Source organism: Corvus hawaiiensis, chromosome Z, assembly GCF_020740725.1.
Source record: "Corvus hawaiiensis isolate bCorHaw1 chromosome Z, bCorHaw1.pri.cur, whole genome shotgun sequence".
Taxonomy (NCBI): Eukaryota; Metazoa; Chordata; class Aves; order Passeriformes; family Corvidae; genus Corvus; species Corvus hawaiiensis.
This window is the reverse complement of record NC_063255.1, coordinates 15,584,032-15,603,016: the sequence shown is the minus strand read 5'-3', so window position 1 is coordinate 15,603,016 and position 18,985 is coordinate 15,584,032. Positions and strand designations below refer to the sequence as shown.

At 39.5% G+C, this 18,985-nt stretch overlaps 1 protein-coding gene across 14 annotated transcripts in view; it reads left to right on the top strand.

Annotated features, from left to right (window-relative positions):
- UNC13B (unc-13 homolog B) overlaps nt 1-18,985 on the top strand; it is a 213,406-nt gene that overhangs the window by 52,702 nt on the left and 141,719 nt on the right. For 10 of the 14 annotated variants that reach the window (XM_048290581.1, XM_048290579.1, XM_048290576.1 and 7 more), the window contains exons 8-9: nt 10,507-10,542; nt 16,737-16,959. In XM_048290581.1, coding sequence (XP_048146538.1) covers nt 10,507-10,542; nt 16,737-16,959 — 259 coding nt within the window. The remainder of the gene's footprint in view (nt 1-10,506; nt 10,543-16,736; nt 16,960-18,985) is intronic. The other 4 variants (XM_048290580.1, XM_048290582.1, XM_048290583.1 and 1 more) reach the window with 1 other exon arrangement.

Genomic DNA, 18,985 nt, shown 5'->3' with positions numbered 1-18,985 from the left:
AGGCATTGAGTCTTTAACTTGCTGTTGTCCTTGTGTGCAATAGGAACAGAAAATGTGTTCAAAGTCCCTGAGATTGTCAGGCCCTTGTAATATTTATACCAGTAAGAAAATGCTGTGTTTATTTATTTGACTACATTAGACTATGTTCTCTTAAAACTTCCTTTGTTAAATATAATTTTTATTACTGTTTAATGAAATTTTAAGAGGGAGAAAATAGATGGAGACCAGTACTACTGGTAGCCTTTTAAAATGCACCAGAGGTTTGTGTACTTGATGTCTAATTTCTTCAATATTACTTTTCAATGCTGCGTTGATGGATGGAAAAAATATTTTTACTAATTTCTGCTTATCTTGTCTTGCATTTTTTATGCTTATGAAAACATGGATGGAAAAATAACATAGCACTTGATGTATCTGATGATCTGCAAAATTAGATTTTTGAAACACTGCTTTTAACATACAATAGATGAAAGCTCAGTGATGTCTCTTGTGAATGTGTTATCTACTTTTGGCAACAACATTAATAAAATTCAAGTCTCATAATTTAAACAAATCTTTTATCCTCTACTTAAAATCCTGTAAGATGTGCGTATTACACATTGCAAGCTGTTTATCCATTAGGCTGATTATAGGATCTCCTCAAAACTGATAACATTAGGAAATGCTAATTACTGTTTACCTTCTTTGAGTAGAATTAATTTCTCTGTGTACTTTTTGTTACGTTATCTTAAAAGTATCTTCAACCAACTATAGACATTAACCAATTGCCTAGGAAATCTGATTGTGCTGTGTAGCTGGAACATGTACAGCTCTATATCAAAGTATTCCAGTAATACTTTCATTCTGGTAACACTGAATGTGTCCTCCTTTTTTTTTTAAAAAAAATAGGTGTATGTGGAGTTTTTTAGTTTGGTTTTTTTCCTCTTAGTTGTGCTGTTGTTGTTGTTGTTGTGTTTTTCAGTTTTTTGGTGTGTTTTGTTTTGTTTTTTAAATAGTCAAAAGGGTACAATTGATTTGTTAGGCCAACAAATAAGAAACATTTTGGGAGAAACTAATATTTGATTAAATCATACTAACATAGTGTGCAGAACCCCTAATGTCAAAAGGTCAAAGAAAAACTGTCTGATGTATGAAGTGTCCAAGAAATGAACATGTTGTTTGCTGAAATTATTTTCCTGGCTCTATGCCCTGGGCTTTGCTTTTGTTTGAGGGAGGCTGGTTTGATTGAATCTCCTAAGTATTGAGATGTATGGGTAAATTAGAGGGAATGCTTCTGTGCAGGGAAAATAAGCTGCACCTGTTCCCACAGCAGGGTGCTTTTACATCCCCCTGTAGCTGGTTTCTCCCCTGGAGAACCAGCTGGGCTCTTGCAGACAGACACAGCGAGGAGCAGCCCTACAGCCATCCTTGTTGTGCTGGCTGTTAACAGCCTGCATCTTGCTGGAAAATGACCTTTTGCAATATTCAGTTGAAGGCCCCGTGGTTTGAACAATTAATGTCACATAAGAATTAATATAATCATTCATGAGATTAAAACACTCATTAGAATGGATGTTAAACATTTCATAGCAGTCTGTTGTTAATGTATTGAAGAATTTTCAATAAAGCTGATGGCACTGCATGTACTTTGGCTTGTTTACTGCCTGAAAGTATCTGATGTCTATGAATATCTATTTACATGGAAAAAATACAAAATAGACATTTAATATAGAGGTACTTTTGAAAAATGAACTCTGCCTGCATGAACTTGTGCGTAAGAGTTGTCAGCTTGCCTCGATACAGCACTATACTTTGAGACTCAAGAGTTCAACTCAGAACATGCACAGATTGTATCTCTATTGGAAGCTGACCTGGCCTTTGCATGTGACACAGCAGCAGGGTGAGTGTCCTTCACCACACTAAAATGTGTTCAATATGGAGTGTTCTTACTTACCATGTGGGTAAATAATTGATAGGTGTATTTTTAGATATAATAAAAATGACCCTCAAGAACACTTTTAAGACTCATCCAATTTTCCATCACAACATTTTCATTTTCATCATCTAGATATGCCAGATGAGGTATGGTCACTGCTAGGAGCAGGACACAGTCTGCTGGACAGCAGACTAAGTATTTATTTAGAAGGAGGAAAAAACATGCTCAATGTGAGTAGGTTTTACTCCGCAAGAATGTTTTCCCAATCCTTCAAAAAATACAAAATTATCTTAAAACCTGATGCTCTATAGAGCAAAAGTGCTGCAAAACATTTCATATAGCTTGCACTTAAAAACATAATGGTACATAACTGCACGTATCACTGGCATCCTGCTTAGCCACTCTGGCAGCTCTCAGAAGACCATTTTGATGTCCTTGTTCCAGCTAGAGAAAATCCTACTCCAGCAGGCAGGATTAGGTTCTTTAATTAGCGAAATACATGTCCTTGCATGTTAAAATTAGATTACACTTCTGCCCTCTTCTGCATCTGTACTTTCTGCACATCTTTTACCTTTTCCAAACCATCTTTTCTTGTGGTGGTTTCCCACTTCCTGCAGGGATGCTGCTGGTTCTTCTATCTCCCCTGAGTAGAGAGGGGGAGAAGGATGGAGCAGGATGTGAGAGAAGAGAGGTGGCCCCGTGTGAAAGCCAGTCTCTGATCTGAGGGTGGGTTTTTGTCTCTGGTCGTATATGGGCTGCTGCTTGGGCATGGTGCCATGGGAAATCTCAGCCCTTACTGGGAGCTCTAATTTTTCCAGAGATTATTGAGCTTTCAGGCCTCCTTTCACAGTCTCAAATGCTGTTTTGTTCTTAGAAGAGTCTGACCCATAATTTCTGAGGTAATGTGGGATTTGGGCTTCCTACCTATTCTTAAATGAGGCGGGTGGTTCTGTTGTATGTACAATCTTTTCTAAGTCCTGCTGATTTTGGCACTCCCTGCCTCTTTCCTTTGTTATACTTAACCATTTAATTTTTAACTCCCAACTGCTATGCTTCCCTATACATTCCTCCTGCCCCAGAAAGATCACATGCTTCTAATTGACTTAACTTTCAGTGATCCCAAGCAATAACCAAAGCACTGTAGAGTCCATGGATCTAGTTTTGTTTGCCTTTCTATTAAATGTAGTCATAATTATTAATTTTTTGTTAGAAAACTGCAGCATCTCCATATTGGCTTTTACCCGTGACCTGAAATTAAATGTAAATTGAAAAGAAAGCAAGACATTTTGTCTGGAAATTCACTTTAAAATATGCAGATTGAAAACATATTGTTTGATTACTTTGGCATTGAGTCAATGAGCTCTAAGTTAGTTATTGTGAGGAGTTACAGATATGTTTTCCTTGTATGCTCAAGACCATTTCTGGACACATGAAAGTCCATTATAATCCACAAGTGAGTCACACTGTGAATATTTTAAATGCAGCTCCGACTTGGATCAGTCACAGTGCAAACTGGGATGAGAAAGATACTCTGCATCTTTGCAGAATCAATTTGGCAGACTTGGTTAATATCAGTTATTCTAAATACTGCCCTACACCATTTGTCAGGGAGTTTACAAATCTGGAAGAGAGCAGGTTTGTTCAATATTGTTCTCAGGGAAGATAACCTAAGTGCCACTGAATCAACCAGTTATGTCTGTCCTCTTATCATTGACTAATAATTTTTTGAGAGTGCTTTATTGTCCTTTTTCTGTTTCAATGTTTTTGTTCTATTTCCTTGAATCCTTTGCTCTGTAAAATCCCCAGTTACCAGGGCTGTGGTGGGTGGTAACATTTTGTTGTGGGGTTTTTTTGTTTGTTTGTTTGTTTTTTCTTTTTGTGCATGTGTATGTATTTTATTGTAGGTTTTGGTGTGCTTCTTTTGTACCAGAAGAAGGTAAATTTTTTACTTGGCTCTGGATTGTAGGTTGGTAAGAGCAACAAAAGAAGCAATAGCTTCTGATATACTGTTTTACCAGCAGAAAGAACCAAAGCCAGCGTGTGCTTGGCCTGCCATAAGGGGAAAGAGTAAGGAACAAGATTACATCTCTTAATGCTCTCTGGAGCGTGTGTGTGCACATGCATGCAGGAAAAAATGCTAGTTTTGTTTGAGGTACATAAGCAGCTTTTTATCTACTTTAAATCTGGCAAAATGTTTTATACACATTATAGGATTGTTTGTTATTTGGTGCCAGATCAATTTGTCGTGGTGACCCTTCTTTGCCGCTGATATTTGAAGAAATCTGTTTCTGCAAAATTCTTCTAATACCTTCACATGCACTACTATTTCAAAGGTACCACAGAGGCTGACTCTGAGAGGTTTCATTTCTGATGTTCACTGTTTTTGGTTTTTTTTGGGGGGAGCTCAAATTCCACTGGTGCATCAGGAAGACCAGAACATGACCCTCCTAATTGTTCATAGAGCTGTATGATCTGTGATAGTGGAGGGTCAGGCAGCATAGTTGTCTTGAGAATACTGGTAGGTGACACTACCCTCCTTGTTGTAGAGGTGTGTGCTATACATCAGGATTGTTGCTGGTTTTTTCTGGTTACCAGCCTGATTCTGCACTTAGACAACAGAGGTCAGCAGCCACCTACAGCATTTCTAGTCCACGCCAGTTTGGGAAGGGTGAGAAAGAAGTCAATGATTATTTTACCCTTTTCAAGGGTAGGTGACGCTGAAGATCGTGCTGCACTCATTAAATAGCTGTGCTCTAGTAAGAGTAGAACTTCTGGCCACAGTGCAGTTACAACTCGAAAGACTGTTCTGTGGAAGTGTAATTCAAAACAGCACATATGAATGACTTTATTTATTTAGGCTGGGCCAAGGAAAACTGCCTTAGTCCATGCAAGGGGAACCATTGTATGAGCTTTTTTTGTGGTAGTTTATTGATGGGCTGGGAAAGCTAAATCCTTGGCCTCTCTGCTTCTGGGTGACTGGCAGCTCCTGTTTCTCTTTGTTTAGGATAAATGCCCTCTGGGATATTTGTTTTCTAGTGGCTTTGTGGCACTCACTGTCTGGGCTGGCTGAAGGCATGTTAGTTCTGCTAAAAGGAACACAGATTCAAGGGTTTGTGCTAAAATTTTAGGATAAAGCTGCTACTTCAGGACTGGATATGTCTAAGGAAAAGTACTCGGCATATGGAATTTAAAAATAAAAATACTGGCTATATTAGGAGATTATACAGTAACAAAGTTTGATGTACTGCTGAACTCTAGAGAATTCTAGGGCTTTGAATTTGCTGATGATCGTCTAAATGTAGTTTTTTTGTTGTTGTTTTTGTAGAGTATGGGCTGCATTCTGAAAGGTGGTCACAAGGAAATAAAGCTTTTACTTTTAAATAAACCCCTCCTAATGTAAAATTCTTACTGAAATGCTGAACACTGACAATATTAAATGCCAGTACTGACAAGTGTCTCTATAAAAGGTGATCAAACAAAGCAAATGCTCATTTAAACACTCTAGCTTTCATAATTTGTCTAGTGCTCTTCATGAAAGCTTCTCTTTTTTTCTATTTCAGTTTTTTAAGGACTTTGAACTTTATTAGTCATCATTTAGTATCATAGCAATAGGAGCAAAATATTTTGAATTTTGTTACAACAGTGAAATAAAAACTTTTTAAAAAATTTTAAATTTTAAACTGATAGAAAAATGATTGCCCAACTTCATGCAAAAGCCATAAATATGTGTCCTTGAACAGTGAGGTTTGTACTGAAAGTCCAAGATTAAAAATCAGAAGAAAAAAAGACACCAAGTCTTTTATCTCAGCTGCTGTAGAACATTATATTCCTCTTTGCTATTATGCATATATGTAATGTTAAGTTATCACCTGTAGTCCAGAATTGTATCTCAGGAAAGGGTATATAAATCTTTTGTCTGTAGCTGTGTTTACATGGTCTGTGTGATTTGGTAGCCTGGTAATTTGGAAGACAAAGACGGCCATGTTAGGTATCAGTGCAAGGATAGACATGTTACAGTTTTTCCATTGAAGATAAAATTAGGTGGCACTCTGCCTGATCATTTTTACTATGGTTACTAAGGAGTTGCACAAGCTTGTAATAACTTAATGAGTACTCTCGATGATTTGATGGTGATCCAAGCCCTGCTTAAATTCTCAGATCTCAGTCTGATTTTGTTTAGCCAAAGTAAAGGTCGCCAGAAGGGCCATTTCATTTAGTGAAATAAAATACTCAAAAATTTCAACATAAGCTGAATGTGGTGAATTGAGGAGCAAGGAGAGCACTTCAGTGTCACTCTCCAGTGCCTGTCCTTGTCTCTGTCAGATCCTTTTAGCTCATTTGCCTCCTGTGCTTTCTCATCTCCTTTTGTTCGGAGGCCTTGGCCCTTGTCTGGAGTGTTCTAAAACTGAACTGGAAATGGTGGTACTTGTTACGAAACCTTCTTTGGCATCGTGCTTACTGAAAACTTGACTTCCTTCTAAAAAGCTATTCAATGTATGTTTTGTATTTTAGAAGGTTATTCCACTAAAATATCACCTTTTTAGTTTTGGAAAGTACATTGAACAGTGGAAGAATGTAGATTTTTATGGAATCTAAGATCTATTCACACTGTATTTGAGGGTATTAGCCAGGGGGAAAGGAGGTTTATTAAACCTAGGAAAAAAGAGCTGACCAGAACATTTTTCAAATGGTACTTCATCAGAATCAAATATACTACCTGGAGTTTAGTTTGTTTTTATAAACTTATTTAGATTATTTCCATTTGTGCTAAGCTCATAACAGGAGGATTAAATAGTTCACAAGCATGACTATAAGCAATGGACAGCAGCAAATGATAACGTTCTGACAGGGATAGTCGGTCTCAGCCAATCTGAGAGGCTTGTAAACAGAAATGAAACAAAATGGCACACGGGCAGTAAAATTAGACTGCATTAAAGACTTGGAATATTCTGCTTTTTTACAGTGTCCCTGCTGATCCAGGCTTGACAGTGTGAAGTGGGGAGGAGGAGTTCCTCCCTGAATAGTTGCATAACTGAGGCACAGAACAAGCATATGTTATATTCAGCTAACAGTGAGAACTTAGATGTGCTTTGCAAAATGTGTTAATGACAAAAACGTTGTAGCTTCCAAGACACCAGGCTGCTGGCATTGCTTAGTCCTTAATTGGAGGTTTATATGAAACCTCATTTTTTGAGTACTGAAACTTACAAATACAAAATAATGTGATTACCAAGACACACACAGTTGGTATTTAAGAGCACATGGAGTGACTAGTCTGACTTGTCTGTATCATGTATTGGTGTATGTTGTTGTATGGTTTTAGAATTACAACTTTCCGTTTTCTGTCTGGACTCTTGGTGTTTCTAGTTCGAGTTTGTACAGGTTAAATTTGTTCCCAAAGGTGATCTGGAAGGGATTTTTTCTTAACAAATCGTGGTTATATGTATTATTTTTATAGAGCAGAAAAACAACTTGAAAAGGCTAAAAAGAAATTCTGTTTTCATTAACCTTCAAAATATCAAGACTGTCAGCCCAGGTCTTCTGCGATTATGCTGAAGGACTGAGATATATACTGTTAGCTCCTGAATCTTAAATGAAGCAGCATATGTGTTGAGTCTTTAATAAAGTCATCTTTTTTTCCAAAATGTTAGACACTAAAGTGAAGTGGGTGTTAGTAAAAACAAACAAAAGCGGAGTTTTGAGCTTCTGGCTGAAAATCCCTTACTCTCTGTTACTGCATCTCTTTCTCTCTGCTCCTGCAGCGTTACCTTCCCCAGTGTATAGCTGTAGCATATCCTGGTTCTCAGTTTGAGAACATGTGCAGGGTAAGGAGCTGCTGTCTAAGGGCAGCTGCTCCTCTCCTCGCCCTGCCGTGCTTGGCATTGACTGCTATTTGCCTTGGGTGTGGAAAGTCTGTGGGATTTTCATGCTGTTCATAAGGAACTTGGTAGTGGTGAGGTGGACAGGTAAGTAGCTGGCACTGTCAGTTTGAGGACTCTTTTATCTATGGGAGGTGGTAAAGCTTCTCCTCCAAGGACAGAGCTTGTAACAAAACAATCCAGGAGGGTTGTTTTAGCATTTGGTTTTCTCCTTGTTGCAGTTTCAAACGATGACTAGTGTTGTGCCAACCATGAGGCCTTTTCCTGTCAAAGCAGTAGTGGTTAGGAACATTCTCAGCTGGTTTCAGAGGTCACTTATTCCCTCAATACAGACTGAATACAGTAGTTTGTGCAGAGGCTGGGTCTGGGATTTTTATCTTTGTGAAATCTGGAGGACATAAGCTCCATTTCCTCTGTGGTTTTTCTGATCTGCATACCAGCTTTGGAAATTTATAGTTACCTTCTGGTGTTTCTTCCCCAGTTGCTCTGGGGTTTTATATGTGCATTCATTTATTAATAATGACATGCATTTCACTAGCATGTGGCCTGATTGCAATAATGCTGTATCACTACAGTTTTTCTGGATCTTTGATAGTAATACAAGCTGCAAATGTTTGAATGTTCCTTCCTTTGCCTCTTACTGTGCACCTGAGATACAGACATTGTGATGGAAGGATGTGCTGGGGTTGCTATTACATGTGTTAGTGTCTTGAGATTTGCAGGAATGGGATACGTGTAAGCTGTTGTTCAACTGCTACATTAATAGGAAATTGTCTTTAATGGGAACTCTTGGTCACAAGAAATTAAAGTTCAGTGCAGAGTTCTGTCAGCATCTTGATCTTTTTCCTCAGTCCCTTTTCCTATGTCTCTCTCTACTGTTTTTGCTCTTCCTGCTTCTGGTTTCCTACCCTTTCTCCTGGTTGTCTCCCCTTTTCATTTCTTTGCCATGTCTTTACTTTTGTTTTCTTTGCCAGCTTGGTTGTGAGTTCCTCTTTTTCCTCTCCTTCCCCCCTGAAGTAACACTCACATGTCTGTCAAAGCTGGTATTCAGGCTTTTTGTTGTGAAAAACAAGCCTGAGAGGATAGCCTTGTGGTGAGGGTCGTGCCAACACTGTTGGGTGGATCCTGGCAGGTTTCTGATGCATTTGGGTACATCTTCATCTTACCAGCACCCCAGCATTGTCACTCTTGCTGTGGGCCAGAGATGTGGCATTTGTCTTGTCTCAGGCTGTAAATTGCTGGTGCTCGACTCCATGGACTTCAGGTTTTTTCTGTTGTTAAATTCAGCAAACAAGAACCTTCTGTACACAAGAGGGGAATAAACCTTTTATACTCCATGGTAACTGCATGTGTTCAGCATTATACCAGTGGTTCTTTCTAAATCAGCACCATAAAAATTGTCATTCAGTTTGTTCCACTTAGTCAGGGCTGCTTCCTTTAATGACCAAAGCAAACATACGTGTGTTACTTTTTTTTTTTTCCTCTCTAACTACTATCATAGGAACCAGAAGGTAATGGCATACCTTTGAAACTCTACCAGCTATAAAAGTGCCACTTGAACCTGAGCAATGCCTGTGCCTGTGCAAAGTGCCACGTGTGTTTGTCAGAGCCTATCCAGGGACCTTGAAGTACTGATGTGTGTCTGAGGGACTGTGTTGCTTTGTAGACCTTTTGTTTCCAAAAAGAAAGGAGCAACCTGGTTGTAGCTCTGATGCATCTGTGTGCCTGGCTGGTAGCTAGAGATGGTGGCCAGGACAGAAAACTCTTGCTTGTTCTCTGTCTACATATGATGAATTTGTTTATTGTCTGCTGCACTTGATGCATCAACTCTCCTGTAAATGTAACTTTTCAAAGCATTTTTTACATGCTGTCTTCAGAAATGCTGGTTCTGAAGCATTTCTTGGAGTTGCAAGTTGTGTGCATGGTTCTGAAGTGCTTTGAGGGCTGTATGTACTGGTTTGTTGCCTCCATGGTACTGAGTATGACCTTGGGATGACAGCATAGGTATTGATAAGTAAAAATTTTAACATCTTACCAATTTGCTGTGCAGCTTTAGCATGAATTTGTTTTCACCTTCAATTTTAACATGGAAAGGTTCGCTTACTTGTGCAGAATTAACTCATGGCTGTTTGCCTTAGTATGTTGTGAGAGCTCGAAAGCTTTTTACCAGTGTGTATATTTGCCTAACAAAGTACTCTTCACGTTGTTTATATGGACACAGTTTTTCATGCTCTTGTTACTGAAGTGATGCTCTCACCACTGGGTTAACTTTGTTCCGGAAAGGGGGCAGAAATGGAAACGTGAAGTGACTTCTGCCACTTGATTTGCAGAGTCTAGCCTGTAGGAATCGGATACTGCTCTAAACTGGACTCTGGTTTCTGAGACATTTGAGTGTACTAGGAAATAACGGTGTTTAACTGCTCTTGCTAGGTTGATTGATAAGTATTTTATCTACTTGTGTTAATACATGCATGATTGTCTGTCAATTCCAAGAGTTTATAATGATCTTAGTCTTCTGAATGTCTTATAAACAAACTGGACATGAGGAATAAGCCTCAACATAATGTTATATTCATAAAGAAAAATCCCTTACATTTTCAAGCTCACAATCTGTAAGGCATTGTAAATACATGAAAAGTATGCTTGTGGTTTGTTTTTTCTAAGCTTTCTTTTTCCATTCCTATTCTTCTCTGCCATTTGTGTTACATGCAGGCAACTGGAGTTATTTCGGATGGGGAGAGCAGCTGAGTACGTAACAGTTTGATTTCTTGCAAGCTTTCTGATCATATAATGATGCAGCATGCTCCAGTACAAGGAGAAGTGGAAATATTCATGCATATAGAAAATCTCTTCTGTTGTTTTTTCTTTTACTTTCACTTAGTCTTCGTATTTGTGTAGATGGATGGCTTTTAATTTTTTCACTTTTTAGCTTTGTTTTGGTCATGTTTTAAATGAGTTGCTTGTGTCTTCTACTGGAATTTGAGGACATGATGTCAGAATTGGACTATATTCTTTTCCTGTAAAGGTGGTTCTAGTTTTTTGCTTGTGTATGCCTTTTGTGTTGCTCTTCATACCTGTGCAAGCCCAAATCAATGTTTGCAGTAATGGAAAAACACAAGGAAATCTGTAGTCATTGTCTTACTAAGATACAAAGATATGGTGGAAATATATTCCAAATACTACAAATAGGAGTAAATCTGAAAGAAGAAATTACTGTTGCATGCCAGTGGGGTTGTAAGTGTTGTGTTATGTGCAACCTCAGTGAGACAGTATCATGGCAAAAGTGGCAGGGCTTTGCTTTCACTAGTGCTGACCAGCCTTGGACAGGTGAAATTCAGATACTGCACCTGTCTGTGATCAGTAGAGCTGATGCCACACCTGGAGACTGGTGTAACAACTCCTGGTTAGGCTGCAAAATTTCTGTTCTTTTTTCCAGAAAATGTGCATGAAACGTCTTCACTTTCTGAAAGTGCTGCAGCTGCCAACAGGCATGGCTTCTGCTCAAGATACAGTGTGTGGCTTCTACAGTCTATAGAACATACGACAGTTGATCCATTAGTCTTAAAGGTGTTCCCTGTGTAAAAGACAAGAACAAGAGTGTTGCTTAGGGAAGCATGCAGAGAGAGATCACTGTGACTGCATCCAGCAGGGAGGAGATTCTGCCTCGTGTTTTTCCATTTTTGACATAATGGAATTTGGAAAGGACGTTCTTACTGCTTCTGAGTCTAATGTCCAGCTAATGTTACAGTGCATTTCCTATGTGGACCTGTTCTGCATTTTAGAAGTCTTCCACTAGTGACTTCCCATTTCTTCTCCCACAAAATTTTTTGTCCTCCTTGTTCTCCTGTCTTTGATCAAACGAAAGTTCTTTATGCATCAGCAGTGTTGATCAACTTGCTTGTGCTGTCAATGCTGGATGTCTCAATTGTTTATTCTTAGAGGTGTGGTAGGATAACGGAGAGGTAACTAATTAACTTTTTTACACTACTAAAAGAAAGACTAGTGTCCTAAATAGCTTCATCTTCCAGGGAAATGGGGTGTTTAAGCTGTAGTTAGTGAGAGGTCTAGGAGAGCTGTGCACGTGTATTTTTCCTGTTTATCTGGAGAGTCGGTGTGTGGTGTTTTTGCTTTAGAAGGTACTTGTATTCATGAGGCTCCCTCCTTCTCCTTCATCCTTGCTGTGCTGTCCTCTTTGAAATCATTTTAGCATCCTTACAGTCAGGCTTGGGCCAGTGTCAATGGTGTTTCTAAGTGAACTCCATTAGCTTGACAATATAATGAAAAACACACTTCTAGTTGCAACTCTTAAACAGCAGCTGAGAAGGAAGCAGCAGAAACAGCATGTTGGTAGCTGGAAGACTTTTTCCTGGTGAGAGTTTCTTGCAAGAGGAGTGCTGTAGCCCAGACCCTCGTTAGCTAGGCAGAGAGCACTTGCACTTCAGGAAAGGGACATCTTGTACCGCTGACCTAGTTTCATTTTAGGGAAGGGAAAGGCTTGAAGAAGTAGGGTAGATGTTCAAAGTAGTCTTTGCACTTCAGCCTGTCAGTTCTGTTCTTGGCTGTCGAGTGTTTCAGCAGAAGAGTATTTTCAAGTGAGAAGAACAGGATTTTGAAAGCTCTTAAACTGAAGACTTAATATTGCAAACATGCTGTCTTAAAAATACGCTAATTTTTAATGTATTTTTAAGTGATGAGGGCAATACAATGAATTAATGACCTGCAAAGTTGCATTTAAGTAATTTCTCAAAACCTAGGTGGTTTTAGCATGAAAAGATATGGAAGAGCCTCAAAAAACACCCCTGTGCCCTTTGGAGATTTTTTTTCCTTCTTTCTTACTTCAGTGGTCCTCTTTAAGCTAGTATGCATTTTGATTATAAGATTTTAAGAAATCTATCTAATTGTTAGAAGTGAGCAGTGGTTCAGTAGATGATGGCACAGTAGGGTCTGAGACTTAAGGAAAGAAGCTGTTGGCAGCTATGATGAAAAGAAGTTTAAATGGATGATGGGTGGGAAAGGTGAATTGCGCGGCCCTTGATGTGGAGCTGGCAGAGATCTTTGCTGACCTGGAAGTTATTCCTTCAGTTAGTACACTTGATTTTCTTCTACCATTATTAAAATAGACAAAAGCTGTGAAAAGTTCAGTGCTTGTTTGGGGAACTAATGAGGATTTTGCTTTTGTCCAAGATTTTTCTCAAGTTTGTAGAGGATAACTAAGCTTGGGGGACTGGACCTCAGCTCCCAGGGGCTGATGACATATTGTGCTAGAAAAGCAAGAGGCAATTTCAACTGAATACAGTGTTTTGAGAGGAGCTCCTGCTGTGCCTTGGCATCTTAAACAAGCAAAACGACTTCTTCAAGTGCATTCATCCAGCCACCTGAAATAATTTTGTTGCTAGCTTTCCTCCCTGTCCTGAAGTTTGATATAAAGAAAGCTGACAGAGGCTAAAGGGGGCTAGTTGGGCTGGCATAGCAGGACTGTCAAAGTGGTTTTGAGGTCAAGATACTAAAAACTGTATGTGTTCTACCCTGCAGCAGTTGTGTTACAACTTCTGGGGCCAGGAGTTAGAGGGAGGAATAACAGAGAAGGTATCTCCTTCCTTGATTTTCCCCACTTTGTGAAATCCTACCTGTGTGATGTGACTGCCCCTGTGGGTTTTCTTCTTATGCTGCCTATATGCATGAATATTCAATAATGAAACATGAACAGCATGCTTCTACCCTGCCCTTCAGTCTTACCCACAGCTCTCTACACAGTGGGTCCAGTGACAAAGAAACAGTTGATCCCATGAGATCTCTTTGGTATATGTGAAATTTCTCAAACTGGGGTGAAAAATTTCTGTTTTCTTATGTTTGTTGTTATGTGTCTTGTTATTGATTTAACTGGTCTTCAGAGACTGAGGCTAAGCTCCAACTTTGCTTATGGAAGACTTGTTGTATCACCTGTTTGAGGAAAACAGTACTTGAATTTATCACACCATGTGTGTTGAGAGGGATATTTTGCTGAAACACGGGCCGTAATGCCTCCATTTGAAGGGGCGCTGCATCTCCAAAGCCACTTCTGCACGTTCTTGTCAGTCTCTTAATTAAAATTTAGGCGTCAAGTATGTTAATGAATGGGATCATCACTATATGTTGGCATTTCACAAAATACTTTCTTGCAAAGGAAATGCGTGCTACATGCCACATGTGGGCCAGGTTTTGATGCTTTTGATCAGGCTGAGTAATGTCTTCATTTGAGAACACTTCTGTTAAATAAAGTGAGATTGCTCATAGGGTAGTTGCAGTTCAGCCTGAATAAGAGTTTTTTGAGTTGGCTCTTACTTATGAGTCAGTTGAGGATTTCTGTCTGGTATTAACGTCTATGGATGCTGTTAGGTTTGTGGAGCATATGTCAGAGAAAAAACATGTTCCTGCCTCATGGAGCCTTGCATCCTTTAAACATGACTTAGGGAGGCATTTTGTGTCGTGACCTCAAAGAAACTTCCTCATGCTAAAAACCAGTAAGAACTCTGAGAAGTTTTGGTGTCAGCTTTTATAAACATAGACGCTCTATATGTTTGATTGACATTTAAGCTAATCAGGTGTTTTTGGATGTTGCTTAGAGATCCTGTAGTTTTTGTGGGAAATCTTCTTTTGATGGTGCAGAGGTGAGACATGTCTGTTAGCAAATGTCTGGTTAGCAAATCCAGATAGTGCTTCTGCAGCAGTCTGGTTCATTTGGAATTCTCTGAGCCTGCAGGGTTGCTGACTCATAGAAGCAGTGTCCTGCTTCCTAATAACCACAACTGTGTAAGTATTTGCACTCCCAGTATTAGTGAGTCACTGGATTCCGTATTTTTCATCCAGGTAATTGTACTAGTGATTTGTATTTTTTGTTACACGTTCAAAGTTAGCTAAATTGTTTATCCCTATAGCTGTTGGTCCTGGTGACTTTTACCGGATCCCAAGGCTGTATCTCAATTAGGCTGCCTTCAGCCTCTGCAAGTGCTGTGATAATTATGCAGCCACAGCTGAAGAACTTTCCATCATACCAGAGCTACTTAGGCTTTACCTTAAATGACAGTTGCATCTGATGGGACGAAGAAATTAGTTGAGCAGCAAAGTGAGCAGTGCTCTTTGAAGCAGTGTGTTTTCTGACCCAATAGAAGTAATTACTGTTCATTAGATAGTAATGGCTCAAGTGTTGAGCAATCACAATGACATTGCTCAGCTGAGTAATAGCTTGTTATTCTTGTGAGGACAGTGTGAGCCTCGTGATTGACAAATACATCAGCCCTTGCTCTACAGGCTGGAAGTTTGGTGCTCCTCAGTAGGGTTTGGCACCTTGGCATATGAAATCATTTTTGTGCAGTAAATTTTGAATATTTCTCCCAAGCACTGAACTGTGATAAAATTGATGGACACTGTGCTTTTAATAAAGCTGAATACAGCAGCATATGATTACTATTCATTTCTGTTCAGTTGACTAGAGACTGACAAGAACCCTGCAGCATTTAAATTACTAAAAAGTAGGAGGCTTAACTCCATTTTCAGTGTGGACAATCAAAGTGAATTGGTTCCACTTAAGAGTGTAGAGCAGGGCTTTTTCAAGTGGCCTGTATTTTGCAGATGTTTTCTGCTGCTGTTCTTTTCTTCTCTGCCATCCACTTTTGAGCATTAATCTTACTATGTTGTGAAGGAACTGAAAAGATCACCAAGAGCAAATTTTACCTCAGATTAAAAAAAAAGGAAATTGAATGAGAAGTATGAGAAGCACCCATGCAAGAAAAGGGGTTCCCTGATGCTGCATTCCATCTGCTTGGAATTTCAGCAGTTTAAATACAGGTTTAAGGATCTGGCCTGTAAAGAGCACTTTCACTTTATTTTTGAGCCTCATGATGAATGACTGTGTAGGACACACCCCACTGGATAACTTAGCAGAGAGGGCTTTAATTTGATTGTCCTTTTTAGATAGACTTGGTGGCAGAGAGAATGAATAATGGCTGATCCTTATTTTCTTTTGTTTCAAGCATGTTAATGGTGCACTCCACTGTCTTATGGTGTGTGTATTTCACTTTAAGCTTTCAAAGATAACCTTGCATCCTGCACAGCCATACACAGCCATATGTTTTTGATACCTTTCCTCACTATAACCTGGCATTCTCCTTTCCTGAAGAATTAACAAGCAGAAGTGTTTCTGCAGGGAGAGGGACTTAGTGGAAAGGAGCTTTTTCCTTTGTGAAGGTTATTATTAGTGTTAAGTACTATACTTAGGCTAATTTACCTGTATGTGTTAAAGGTAGCCATTTTCTCCTATAAGAAGTAGTGTAAATGTTCTTCTGATTTTTCTACTGAGTACCTTCCGTTGATTTCTCTTAACTTAAACGAATACCTTTACAAAAAATAATAGGAAAAAAAAACTGAATTAAAAAAAATATCCAGAACCCCATTAGTTAGGGTTAGGAATGCTGAGAAGAAAGGACAGCATTACAGCTTAAAGGTTGAAGAGTTTTCAGAAAGAGCTCCTTTCTGCAAAGAAGTGCTTTTGGGTTTGTGGTTTTTTTTTTTTCTTTTCCAGTATCTAAAGGTTCATTTTGGGAGCAGCAAAGTACCTGAAATTTTGGGTGCTGGGCATTTTTGTGGTTGTTTTTTTTTCCTTTTTTTTTTTTGTGTGGGGTTTCTTTCTTTGTTTTAAATAAAGATGTCTTAATCTGCTTATTAGTAATGACTAAAGAGAAATAAACTCCTGTAATAGGAAGAGGGGAAAGGAGGGTGTGGATCCGATCACTGCAGTTCCTTGGTGCACACTTGAGAGAACTGGAGGTTATATCCGGCTCCCAGATGGAGATACAGCCACAGCAGAAATAGTGGCTTTTTTGTCATTCTTCCAAAACTAAACGGCTCCACTGTCCCAGCAAGGCAACTTGAGAGAGCTGTGCCCTTAAACTGCTTTTGTCTCTTAGCCTTTGAAGACGCTGACAGTGCCGTGGATGACCGGGACAGCGACTACCGCAGTGAGACGAGCAACAGCATCCCTCCTCCGTACCACACCACTGTGCAGCCCAACGCCTCCGTGCACCAGTTCACGGGCCCCGCTCGCCTGCAGAAGCAGGGGGTCTTGCGGGATTCCTGTGCTGACTCCCTCCAGAACTATGATCTGGATTATCGGGAGCCCGTGGCCATCAGGTGGGTGCTGCTTCATGGGTAGCTCTCCGTTCCCCATTGTTTTTCCACTGCAGACCATGAAGGTGCTGTGCTTGCAGGGGAGGGCAGATCAGGGACTCCGAAAGTCTTCTGATAGGAAGGTGTTACGTGTGTTGTTGACACTGGGATTCTGCCATGAACCAGGAAAAACACGTGAGGGTATGTGTTACAGATCTGGCGGTTTAGGGAGTTACCTCTAAAAGATATGCTCAACGCTGAGGTCATTTACTCTTGGTTGTACTTTCCCCTTACCTTCTGAAGGCCAGAGTAGTTGGTAGTTGCTCTTTCTGGTACCATGGCGTAGGTGTGCCTCCCAAGCCAGTGAAGCACCTTCTTACCAGAGTTATCCTATTGGGAGCTTCTTTCTTGGTGCAGATTTATTTTATCTTCTGGATTAGCTCCAGTTCTATTAGATCTGCCAAAACAATGTATTTGAGAAGAAAGTTTGTAACAGATTAGTTGTTGGTTTTTTGTCTTTTTTGTTCCTGTTATCATATAACAGTGTTGAATGGTGTGCTTTCTCTTTAGATTTACTTTCAGCTGTGTAAAAGATAGTTGATTAGCTCTGAATTATTTTTTGACCATAAATCAGTAGTTTCACAAGTGTTTTTAACTTGTTTAAGTGTTGAGCATTGCAGCACTAACTTACTAGGATCAATGCAAGTGAATTAGAGCTGGTTGTGCAAGGTGAAAGTAGAAGATTTTGGACAGTGCTGGTCAGCTTGATTAGAGTGGTTGTGTAGAACAGGCTAAGCGGCTGCTTCTGCCTTTGGTGAGGAAGGAGGAGGAGGCAGCTACTTACGCACTATCACAGTTAGAGGTGCAGAGTTTTGTTTGTATTGTAACTGATTTGTTCTACCTTATCTCCCTTGGTGAGAATGTTCTTGTTTCCTGAAGCCTGAACCTGAATTCAGTTACTCTCATGGGTGACTTAGGCTAAGTTTTTCTCTGCTTGATGTATGATCATTAATGGTAAAGGGTGAAATCTCATGGTAACATCTAATGTTGTTACTGAGGTTTCAAGAATAGAAGCAAATGTGCCAACAAAATGCATTTACTGCAGTGTGATGTGTCATTCCTAGTACTCTATTCCTAGTTCATTAAATGTCTTATATAATCAAGTTATTCCCTTTCTCGTGTGAGTCTTTGCTGCTGGTTTGCCCTGGTAAAGTTGCTGAAGATCTAACTGAGAAGATGTGCTGAGGCTTTTTCTTTATGGAAGAGCCGAGCTGAACAGTGGTGTTGGACCCCCAGTCAGGGGAAGCCAGTGGTGGCTGCATATTTTTGTAGTTGTGTGATTTCTTGGAGTGGTGTTGACAATACGGGTAGTTTGTCATGGCTCACTTTGCTTGTAGTTAGTGTGTATGTGCATTTCTATCTGTATCTAAAAGACAAATGTAAGACCTTCCAAAGAAGCACTGCTGATTTGAATTGTTAGAGAATACCAAGCTGGAATAGATTTCTTTTTTTTTTTCTCCTGATTTCCTGAAGGTATTGATGTAAAAGGATTTTGACTCATAAAATGTACTTAAAAACCGTGAGCTTTGTAGTTTGCTATGGTCTAAAATTATATTCAGTCCAGAAACGCAAATCCTTGATGGTGATCTGAGCATTCCTGTTCCCATGTGCATTTTCCACATGCCCAACAAGATTTTTTGCTGCATATTTAGTCTTAAAACATAAAATATGCAAATAAGCTTTCCAAAGAAGCTATGTGGGATTTTCTTACTTACCGGAAAGGTGTTTCTAACAAACTGGCTGAAAAGAAGCACATGGGTAGATCTTAAATATTTTCAAAACAAAGTTGTAATGAGTATTGCAGAAACAAATTGTATTTGACTTTTGTTCCTAGCAGCTCTCAGTGCTGTGGACGAGGCAGTCACCTGATGAAATCAGTGTTCCTGGCAGATTGCAGCTGATGGTCACTGTGGAAATGAGGGCTTGTAGGAGGCTCTCCTGGGCACACCCAGAAGAACCAGACAATAACCTGCTAAAAACTGTCTTGAAC